Raw genomic sequence first — 12,503 nt, forward strand, 5'->3', positions numbered from 1 at the left:
ATCCAGAACAAAACCACAGATTTGAAACCTGCCTTCTTGAGTTCCTGACTGCTCACAGGTCACCTACCTGGAAATTAATATATTCAAGATGTTCTTACAGATGGATTTAAAAATCTCAAAAACTTGTGCCACTCAGATTCTGCTTATACACATATTTTTTACTTTGGTTTTTGACCTACTATATTTCTTTTACCAGTATGTTTAGTGCCAGAGCTGACTGGATTAAATAAATGAAGAATTCAGAACTATTGCATAGGAATTTCTTTGTGAGTGTTTGGCTCCTTGGATTCCTAAAAAGTCTATGTGACTTTTTTAATGGTGTGACTTTTATTGAAGCTAATAAAGACTTTTTCAACCAAAAAAAAGTGGTTAGAAAAATAAAAGCTTCTTAGGTGAATTACTAAAAATTGATAGAGACAAAAGATTAGTAGAAGACAAAATAGAGACAAAAGGTGAGGTCTAGCTGTTGGTTTACCCTGGACTCAGACAAAAGTAGAATTCCATTTTCCATTGTTCACTGAGAACACTTCTTCCATGAGCCTGATTCAAGCCAAATGGTCAAGGATTTGAATCTGCTGAATGAAAGCTTGGAAGTGCTTATTCCATTGAACCAGATAAATATAAAGAATTAAGAAATGAGCCACATCAGTAGGGGTCACTGAGATCCAAGGATCAGGAAACCAAACACAAAAAGTCTAAAGAGGGGAGAATGGTATGTTAAGCAGTAAAGAAAACCAAGAAGTCAGGAGCCAAAGACTAAGAGAGGCCAAACATAATAGTAGAAGTAGAATCAGGGCTTGAACGTATCCCAAAATCACTGGTCAATGTGTTTGTAAGCCTGCTATTAAAGAGCTAGGAACAAGAAAAATACCCAAGTTGAGATTATTTAAGCCCACTGAAGATTTTTACATACTGGGTGAAACCAAAAACTTTAAAGATGAAATACTTCACAAAGGCTAACCTTTCCATAATGTAAATACTAAAATACAAGTTCTCAGATGTGCTACAAGAACAAGAAGTTGTGCCTGTTTTGTTCATTGATGCATTCTCAGTTATCTAGAATGGTAATGGGCACATATTTTTAAAATATTCATGCAATGCATATATATGAATAAATATATTCTTTTCAATGCATAATACAAGCATTATGTAGTGAAAATTCTTACGCCCCTATATAAAATTTGAGTAATTAATGCATTCGGATATTTTCCAAATAACATTAACTGTGCAGTCATTGTGAGAGAGCAGAATGATACTGGCTTGATTTCAATACTGAAATGAGTAGCCTCCTTCTCCTCATTACCATTCCAATGATTAGACCATTTCCTATCATTCTCCTATGTGGTTTTTCCATGCCTGCAAGTACTGTGTTGCAATTACTCCTATTGTTGGGAATATTAAAATATTTTGTGGAACATCTTAGTAGTGATGCTAAGAGTCTCCACTATTTAAATCTCTTGCTATTTGCCACTGCGTAGGTAAGAACCACCAAAACTGGTGCTGGAGATACAGAGAATGTAGAAAGACAACACAAAAGATTACTCTTCACAGATATATTTGAATCCTTCAAGTGGTGAGGCAATAGACAAGAGGACAGGGATGACCCATTGGTAAATTCAACCAATATTTCCTCTTTAATAGCTTTATGGTGATATCATTGATACACAAAATCGTGTATATTTGAAGTGCACAACTTGATGTTCTGATATATGCCTACATTATGTAGTGATCACCACATCCTCTACAGAGTTGCCATTTGTGTACATGATGAAAATCTAATCTAAGATCTATCCTCTTTGCAATTTTAAATACACTTAGTATTTCTTGACCAATTTCTTTGTATCATGTGTAGCACCTTGTGCCAAGGTGTGGACATGTAGTAATAAGCAAAGTCCCTGCTTTTATGAAGCTTCTATTCTAGTGGGGGGGGAGGTAATAAATAAATTAAATGTGTATAGTGTGTCAAATTATGGACAGTACAGTTAAGAAAAAAAGAAAAATGGTTAGGGAGTGGAGAATGATAGGAATATCATTTCAGTTTGAGTGTTCAAGGAAGACTTCTCTGAGGTGACCTTTGACATATTACCCAAACAAATGAGAGACCAAGAGAGCCATGATAATTTCCATGGCTGAGGGACATAATAGTGGCATTAAGGTAAATACATCCTTAGAGCTTTCCAAGACCACCAAGGAGACGATGGTGTCTGGACTACAGTGAAGCTGAGAATATAGCAGCAAGAGTGTCATCACTGAGATCACCTAACCAGCTTCTCTTGGCTGTTATAGTCCATGAATACTTCTAGATTTTGTTATAATTGGATTTGGAAGCTATTGAAGATTTTTAACAAAGAAGGAACATGATCTGGTATCTATTTTAAAAGGATATCTGTACAAAGTTGAACATAGAGACAATTAGGAAATTATTGCACAAGTTCAGATGAAAGATAGTGATTGGTTGGTCTAGGGGTACATTTTGTAAGTAGTAAGTCCTTAGACTTGGGATACTTTAAAAAAGTTTGCTGATGGCTCTGATGTTGGGTACAAAGGACTCATTAGACTTCCAAATGCAAAGGTTATACAGTTAGTTTAATAAAGTATTCTGAAATTTGGAGTATAAGTCATATCTGCATATGTGAATTGTGAAATTACTGTACAAAGTTGTATGGAAGCCATGTGACCAGTTGTGATTGCTAAGGAAGTGATTGTTGACAGAGAGTGGTCCAAGGATCAATCCCAGAATACTACAATGTAGGGTAGTCAGATAAAATAGAGTTAAATTTGAATTTCACATAAACAGTAAATAATTTTAGTGTATTTCCCCCAATATTATGTGGACGTACTTATACTAAACAATATTTACTGTCTGCAATTCAAATTGGACTAGGCACTCTATTTTTACTCATATTTATGGCAACTCTACTCCAACAGAGGCCAGATAATTGAGGAAGAGCCTCCAGTGAGGCTGGCAGAGAGCAAGAGGGTGTGGAGTCGCAGAAGCCAAGTGAAGAGTAGATCCTGACAGTCTTTCTGGATCAGTCATTTCTCTAAACAATACCCAGAAAAGCATTCCAGCTCTTACTGTCGGAGATGGAGGCTGAATTTGTGCCCACTCACATTGCTTCACCCTGAACAGTAACACTATTGTTTTTCTTGCATGCAAGCATTGCAAGTCAGATTTCATCACAACAAAATGTTTTGTACTTTAAGTTTGAAGACTAGTGAACAAGGGAACTCATATCATTTGAAACACATCAAAGTCCTTAGGGTAGAATTCAAACAGACTCAAGCAAACTGTTTTTTTTATGCTAGAATTTATATTCTTTATTTTCAGTTTCCAGCTTATAATTGAAGAGTGTATAAAGCAGATGAGTTTTGAACTAAATCAAATGAGAGCAAATGGAAATAATGTGTCTAATAAAAACAGTGCAGCAATGGATGCAGAGATTGTGTTAAGACCACTTATGGATTTCTTGGACAAAACGTAAGTTTTCTATCTGGTTTTATCTTTACTGGTTGCCAGAAATTCCTAAATTCTACTGATTAGGTAGAAAAAAAAATGCTCTGTTTCATGTATGACAGCTTTAAAAGGACTTCCATGGAAACAAATTAATTTATTAAGGAATAACTCACTTTTAACTTATTCTATACAGTAAAGGAAAAATGAGAAGAAGTAAATGTTGGTAGCTAGGATGTTGCTATTCTACAGCAAAGAGAGATTTAGAATTCCATTTTCCTCAGATAACATTTTTTTTTGCATTCTCCTGGACGTAGAAAAAGACAGAATTGAGTCCAGAGTATCTGAGTTCACTTCATGTCATGACTTCTGCTGAAGAAGAAAATAACACAAATGTGACTAGAATGAATTCAGCTGAGAGGCAAACAGACAGCTGCCTGACCCAACCAACAGTAACTATTCACTGAATGCCTATTGGCATCAAACCTTATTCCCTATTCCAGGTGTGGAAAGTGATGAGAAAGAGAATCAAATCCTTGGTGCCATGAGGATTTCAATCTTGTAGTGGTGGGAGTGGGTGGGAATGGAGGCCTTAATGACAAAATAAGACAATGTTCTTAAACAAAACGGTTGGATGGTTCATTAGTTGGTTGGTCTGTTTGTATTTTTATTGTTTCTTCTCTGTCCCTGCTCTAGTTTTAGTAAGTTTGAGGTAGAGATCCAAGACACTTATATTTTTAAGCATATCACAATTAGGAATCATTGGTCTAAACAACCAGAGATATGATGTCATGAACAGGGATGCAGGTTGATCATCCCTCATTCAAAAGTCTGAAATCTGTAATGCTCCAAAATCCTACAATTTTTGACTGCTAACATGACTCAAAAAGTTTCAGATTTTCTGGGACTGGGGATGTAGCTCAGTGGTAGAGTACTTGCCTAGAATGTATGAGGCCCTGGGTTTGATCCCCAGCACTTAAAAAAAAAAAAGTGTTTCAGAATTTGGAGCACTTCAGACTTCAGATTTTTGTCTTAAGCATGCACAACTGGTAAAGCCTTTGAAAATACTCCAATGTTTAAAAAACAGTGATAGTCCCAGGCATTTCAGGTGAGGTATCCTCACCCTTTTACTCAAAACCAGAACTCAAAGTAAAAGAGAAAAATAATTTGAAAACCTATGGAAGGACCCATGTCACATATGGCAGATTATGTATGTTATCTTATTTATTGTTGTGGCAAATTTATAACAAAATGCCAAGATTAAAAAGGAATGTAATACTCTTCTTTGAAGACAAAGCCAGTAGTGTTAGTAGGGAGAACCTCTTCTGTACATTTATGACTTCTGTTTTAGTTCCACTTTCCTTTCATTATAATATACTTCATCTATAAGACTAATGTTCTTATCAATTCAGTTTCAATATTTGATAGAAAAAGCAGTCTTATTCTTTGTTCTCTATGGGGAAATCAGTGAATGGGTAGGTGAATAGGCAAGTGTACATAAGAAAGAAGAAAAGAATGATGAAAAATGAAAGGCAGAAAGAGAAAGAATTTTCTTCCTGTCTTTAGTTCCTTAATGCAGACTTTTACCACATTGTTGTCCCTTATTCTTCACATTATATAGTCCCTACACATTCTCTTGAAAATTTTATCTCATAGTTGGGCATGGTGGTACATACCTGTAATCTTGGCACCTGGGAAGCTGAGAAAGGAGAATCATGAATTTGAGGCCAGTCTGGGCTACATAGTGAAACCCAGTGTCAAAAAAACAAACCTGCCCAAAAGAAATTCATTGTGTTACATGACTCTCTTCTTGAACAATACAAAACTGAATCACTATAAGCACGGGCATTTGGTTGTGAATGCAGTGGTAAAGGATGGCAGGAAGGCCTTTCATTTACAGAACTCCAGCCAGTAGTTTGGAGACAAATAATGTTTTAATGGTAAAACTATTTGTTTTATATATTCTGTAACTGAAATTCATGGACCATACAGAAAGTTGAAATAATCCTGACACTTCCAACAGCAGGCTGAGTGACTTTGAATCCATGTTACCACCTGCAAAATAGAGTACAAGAAAAAGTAAGTTGACCCTTATTGTCAGTGCATTTAGATTCTTACTTTACTCAATCCTAATTTTCTACTTGAATTATACTAATTACATTATCATATATGCTACTTTTTAATCATTCTTAGTAGAAAGAGGTTAGACAGAAAAGAATCCATAAGTTTTAAAAATGTGTGAAAGTGACTTATTTACTTAGTTACATACTTTGATGGTTCTGGTGTTTGAACTCAGGGCTTTGTGCTTGATAGGTAAGTGCTCTACCACTTGAGCCATGTCCCATCTCTTTTTGTTTTAGTTATTTTTTCCAATAGGGTCTCACTGTTAAGGCCTGGGCCAGCCTGAACCACTCTGCTCCTATTTGTACTTTCTGCACAACTGGGATATCAGGCAAGTGCCACCATGTCCAACTTTTTTTTTAAATTGGTTGGAATGAGGGGTGGGGAGTCTCACTAATTTTTCCCCTCTAGTCTCAAACTCTGATCCTCCCAATCTCTGCCTCCTGAGCAGCTATGATTATAGATATGAGCCACCATCCTGGGTGACTTAATTTTTGGGTCTTTTTTTTTTTTTTTTTTTTTGGTTCTTGGGCTTGAACTCAGGGCCTATACCTTGAGCCACGCTGCCAACCCTTTTTTTTGTGATGGGTATTTTCAAGGTAGGGTCTCGTGAACTATTTGCCCAGTCTGGCTTCCAACTGCAATCCTCCTGAGTTGCTAGGGTTACAGGCATGAATTGCCAGTGCTTAAAATTTTTTGAAAGAGGTATTATATATGACAAGGAAAATTGCAGAAATTCTCACAACTAATTCAGAATATATTTAAAGCCATGGTTTGGAGGAGATAGTTAAAAAGCCAGATACGTGTCTGTTTTCAAGGGGCTAATTTAGGAGAAGAAATAATAAAGGAACACAAATACACATAAAAAGCATAAAGTGATCTCTCCACACAGTAAGAAGAAATTTCATTTGGGGTAGGTATTTAAAAGTGGATAGGACCTGAATGTGTGGAAATGAGAGCAAAGCATCCCAGGGGGAGAGAAGAGACCTGGGTAAATTTTCATGAAAATGTGATCAATTATATAACAGGAAGTCCTTATTGCCTGTGACATTTGAAATTGTCTGGTTAATTGGTTCTACGTTCAGCTAATCTAGATAGCACAGGTTGTAAAATATATGCTTTTTGGCTGGCAGTATCAAGTTAGTTAACCCTGACTGTATTAAGGAAGCAGTTGCTAGATTTCCCTTTTATTTTCTATTATTTAAAATAAACTCTTGGATGCTGATAGTATTCAAGATGGTTTTGAGAAAATCCCCTCTGAAATCACAATATTTTATAAATGCATAGACTCTCTTTTTGCAGCCTCTCTAAATAAAACATTTCTTCATCAAGATCCCACTGTTCCATAAAATTAACTGTATACTCCATTTCCAACTAGCAGAAACCCCAAGAAGAGCTGCAAACATGTCCCTGATTTTACTCCTTCCAGTCCGAGCAGGGTTATTTAGCATGCCAAGTACGTGAGCTAACCACAAAAGCGATCAATTCTTAAACTCAGCCCATTCGAAAGTGGACCTCACATGTCTACAGCAAAATTGGCAGATTTGTTGTGTCTCAAGTCATTCTAGGACTATCTCTGAGGGTACCCTTTGCTGTTCTGCTGGCTTCTACTCTGTCTATGCCATGAATATTCACCAGCAAGCTAGAAAAGCTACCCCCCAACAGTGGTTTCCAAGCTACCAGAGCTGAAGTTCCATGAGTGTGCCTCAGGGTCTTCATCTACAGGAGGATGTTTTCATGTATTTTTATATATTAGGTTTCAATATAAAATAGTGTTAGTAGAAACACTTCTACATGAAAATATATCTTGGAAATCTGTCTTTTGCATATCACATGCCTTTAAAGAGTAACTGAAATATGACATGATTGTAAAAACAGGGACCATCTGGGGTGGGGAACAGTAGATAGGATGAGAAGGGATATATATATATATATATATATGTATATGTAAAACAATGAAACCCACCAAAATCTATTATAAAGGAGGGGAAAATAAAGAGTGAGTATACATATAATTAGGTTAAAATGAGTAATATAGATGGTGTGAATTTGATGAAGGTACATTCAACACATGTTGTAAATATCACAATGAAACCTCTGTACAATTAACTCATGCTAATAAAAAATTTTTAAAGAGTAGCTTTAAATCTTAATTATTTAAATAGTTGTTATTAATGTTAATTATTGGTGTTAATTATGCATGTCTTTTAGTATGAATAATAGTCAATTCAGCCTGTCGGGACAAGTGCCCAGGTTATCATTTCTGAGCCCAAAAGCAGACAGAACATGAAGGAGAGTCAGTGAGACAGCCCTGAAATGCAGGACCACTCTAGCTCTCAGTGACTATTGCTAAAGGAATCTCAACAAGTCACGTCATGATAGAGCACATTTGACATTTATACATCACTGTGCCTTCAAACATGCTGGGCCTTTTTAGGTGAACATGTTCATCATAGAGAAGGTGGGACTTAGAAAAAGACAGCCTGACTTTGAATCTCACCTTCTAGCTTTACTTCTCTAGGCAAACACCCGAACCTCTCTACCCTATGTTTCATTTCTAACATGGTTATAGTAATATGAGAAGTACCTACAACAGCAGCTTCTAAAGAAGAGGCTGTATAAGGGCTTACACAAATTCTGGGTAATGTCATACAGTTATCTCACCGTGAGAGGAACTTGTAAGGAACAACTTAGGCCTACTCAAATTGGTAAATTTTGGTTCTTGGATGAAATGATATCCCTTTGTCATATTGGTTCACTGCCCAATAGTGATAAAAATGTCCTTCCTTGGTGTTTGTCATAGACCACAAACAAGGGCATTTAGCAGTACCAGGGATGAAGGTGAAAGTTACATACTTTGGGAACCTTGATTTTTGTTGCAGTGAGGAATCTGCCCTCTGCTCCAATACTGGGTGAAAAATATTGGTCTTGCCTTCTTCTTCTTAACCAGTCTGTCAAACCCTAGTAACTAATCTCAGATATTGCCCTTGTCATTTCACATATGAATAAAGACATCCTTTGCCTTTAAATGTATTTTTACTCTGTATGCTTTAAAAGGTGTTTTTCTTAGGGAATAATATAGGAAATAAATTCTCTGATCTCATTTTCTACCAAATACAGTGAATTATCTCATGCATAGTATGATTAAATATTTTTGATATTATATATCTTGTTCAGCAAACAGAACTTAGCCTTTAAAATTATAGAAATTTTTCAGGTATTTGGGTCTTAGTAGTTAATTTGAAATTTCTGATTGAGTTACTTGGTATGTTGATGAGATTTAAAAGTGACTATGTCTAATATTATTTCAGATTAAGTCTCTCAGCAAAAATTTGTGAGAAAACAGTCCTGAAGCGAGTTTTAAAAGAGCTATGGAAACTAGTTCTTAACAAAATAGAAAAGCAAATTGTTCTCCCTCCTCTGACAGATCAAACAGTAAGTATTTAAAGTGTATTTGACTTTCAATATCCCATCTAATTATCCTTTGTTTAAATGAATAGTTTTGATCCAGATGAAATACTAATTAAATCAATTTTAGGGGAAAAAAAGGTTGTAATAATGTGAAAAATGAAAGTTTCTAATATACAATTGCTTTACAATGATTGACCAAATTAAATTTTTCTATCCAAATGAATTTTAAATAGAGTTAATGGCAGCTAACTGGCACATTTGCTTTCCAACGTTCATCTCTTATTAAATGTGTCAAAGTTCAATTTGTAAGTTATATGGTCTACATATATAATTTGTAATTTAATTTTACTGTGAACCTACAGAGAAATAGAATTAGGATAGAAGATAGCCAATGTATTTCTTTCTTACATTTTATAGCTTACAAAGATAGTTCCAACACTGCAATATGGAATCTTTTTCACCTTTCCATTATGCTTTCATCTGTTACCTCCCCACTTGGACATTAATGGAGAAGACATTAGTGGATTTGAAGAACATGGTTGTATCACACACAGCAAAATGAAAGAGAACCAGAAAGCTCAATTGACAGCAAAGTTAGAGGATGGTCAAGTGGCTACACAGAGCCAGACGTTCCCATTCATGTGTCCTTAGGCAAGCAAGAAAAAAAATAACAAGCAATAGTTATGGAGTAATTGATATCTTTTTCCATGACTGAGGAAGATAAGCTCCTACAAATAATGAATAATTATACACTAAACTAAAATGCATATTGACACCATTAATTATGCACACTCAGTCCTTACTTATCTACTGGAATTTTATAAATTATTTTTATACAAAGATGTATGTATTTTAGTTGATTTATTGCCAGTGATCAATAAAATCTAAATTTACTTTAAGTTTTGTTTAATGCAAAAACTACATGCCTTAATTTTATGTAACCCACATGTATGGGTGGCAAATTGCATATATAAATACACAAATACACAAACATACTCTAATGCAGTACATAATACATCTCTGAAACACCAGTTAGGTTTCATGTAATTGAGCCATAGGCGAATGATATCAATATAATCTGGACATTGGACTGGTGTATATATGAATTTCCCTTGGTCAGAAGTTCTGGAATATAATAGAAGTGTAACTTCAGCAGAAAAGGAAAGATCTCTCACCTTGGCTACTGCACAGACCTATTTTAGAGGAAAATAAAGGGAGAGAACCTACACATAGACTCACTCTCCAGAAAGATATACTGCAGAGGATTGCACCCTCGGCAGACTCCCACCCCCTACCCTCTTGATGCTTGGAGCTCCCTCACAATTTTATTCTGCTGCTTTGATTGATTGATTGATTGATTGATTGATTATTGCATTGTTCGGATTTGAAACTCAGGACCTCGCACTTACTCTACTGCTTGAGCCACACCTCCACACCCAGCAATTATTATTTTTGATACTTCTTTGGTAATGAAATTATATAAGTTTTGATGCCCTTGTCCACTGTTATTTTTGACATAAGCCTTAATAGTTTTAGTACACAATTTTTTAAGAATATGAGATATATATCATGTCACAGCAGAAATGTTTCATATAGCATTTCATTCTCTATGTAAGGTCTTTCCTAGTATTGAGATCTCCACATGTGAACCTAACTCATTCAGTCATTCATTCATTTCTTCATTGAATAAATAGTCTTTGTGCTTCTAATACTGGGCACTGTGCTAGGGTCTGGCAATAAAATACGATCAAAATTAGCCATGGTACACGTGAACTAAACAGAACTTTCTCAAAAGAAGAAATTCAAATGGCCAGAAAACACATGAAAAAATGCTCACCATCTCTAGCAATAAAGGAAATGCAAATTAAAACCACACTAAGATTCCACCTCACCCCGGTTAGAATAGCCATCATCAGCAACACCACCAACAACAGGTGTTGGCGAGGATGCGGGGAAAAAGGAACCCTCTTACACTGTTGGTGGGAATGTAGACTAGTACAACCACTCTGGAAAAAAATTTGGAGGCTACTTAAAAAGCTGGACATCGATCTACCATTTGATCCAGCAATACCACTCTTGGGGATACACCTAAAAAAAGACTGTGACACAGGTTACTCCAGAGGCACCTGCACACCCATGTTTATTGCAGCACTATTCACAATAGCCAAGTTATGGAAACAGCCAAGATGCCCCAGCACTGACAAATGGATTAAGAAAATGTGGTATCTATACACAATGGAATTTTATGCAGCCATGAAGAAGAACGAAATGTTATCATTCGCTGGTAAATGGATGGAATTGGAGAACATCATTCTGAGTGAGGTTAGCCTGGCTCAAAAAACCAAAAATCGTATGTTCTCCCTCATATGTGGACATTAGATCAAGGGCAAACACGACAAGGGGATTGGACTATGAGCACATGATAAAAGCGAGAGCACACAAGGGAGGGATGAGGATAGGTAAGACACCTAAAAAACTAGCTAGCATTTGTTGCCCTTAACACAGAGAAACTAAAGCAGATACCTTAAAGCAACTGAGGCCAATAGGAAAAGGGGAACAGGTACTAGAGAAAAGGTTAGATCAAAAAGAATTAACCTAGAAGGTAACACCCACGCACAGGAAATCAATGTGAGTCAATGCCCTGTATAGCTATCCTTATCTCAACCAGCAAAAACCCTTGTTCCTTCCTATTATTGCTTATACTCTCTCTACAACAAAATTAGAAATAAGGGCAAAATAATTTCTGCTGGGTATTGGGGGGGGAGAGGGAGGGGGCGGAGTGGGTGGTAAAGGAGGGGGTGGGGGCAGGGGGGAGAAATGAACCAAGCCTTGTATGCACATATGAATAATAAAAGAAAAATGAAAAAATAAATAAATAAATAAATAAAATAAAAAAATAAAAATGCTGTCTCAAAAAAAAAACCACTTGTTATATTTAAAAAAAAAAATTAGCCATGGTTGTTGTTCTCCAATGACTATATACTCCACAATACAATGGGAATGTAGAAAGTGTTAGTTCAGGATAGCTGATTTTCCTTACTATGAAAATATTCCAAGCTACTAAAGAATTTGGCCAAATTTAGTGCTCTTCCAGTCACATGTACATACCATTCCTCCATCTTTCAATCTAATGTGCTCTGAATGATTTATTCCAGTGTTTTGCTTTTTTTCCTCCAGGGCTTTGAGTCTCTACAGAAAGCCTTTAGCTGAGGGAAAGATTAAGAAGTCAGATTTCTTGATAGATTAGACAGCATTTTAGGAAAAACAGCTTTACCTTTTCCAGTGCTAGTCTTAAATTTCTACAGAGATTTACTTTGGGTGTGTAAAGTGAGGGAGTTGCCTCTGCAAAAACCAATTAAATAAAAGTTTAATCCGTATGGTGCATTAAACAGGTTACATGAGTGCAACCCATTCTCTCAGAAGTGGAACACCTATGAGAACTCTTATGTTGCAGGTATACCCGACTATCTTTGTCCCTTCTTTACAACATACCCATTAAGAGCATGTGACATAACAA

General features: G+C 36.0%; 1 protein-coding gene across 1 annotated transcript in view; it reads left to right on the forward strand.

The window, feature by feature from the left end:
- Positions 1-12,503, forward strand: part of Unc13c (unc-13 homolog C) — a 541,194-nt gene that overhangs the window by 440,522 nt on the left and 88,169 nt on the right. Inside the window, exons 25-26 of the mRNA XM_074065986.1 lie at positions 3,332-3,481; positions 8,887-9,010. Of these exons, the coding sequence (XP_073922087.1) occupies positions 3,332-3,481; positions 8,887-9,010 (274 nt within the window). The remainder of the gene's footprint in view (positions 1-3,331; positions 3,482-8,886; positions 9,011-12,503) is intronic.

Source organism: Castor canadensis, chromosome 2, assembly GCF_047511655.1.
Source record: "Castor canadensis chromosome 2, mCasCan1.hap1v2, whole genome shotgun sequence".
Classification (NCBI taxonomy): domain Eukaryota; kingdom Metazoa; phylum Chordata; class Mammalia; order Rodentia; family Castoridae; genus Castor; species Castor canadensis.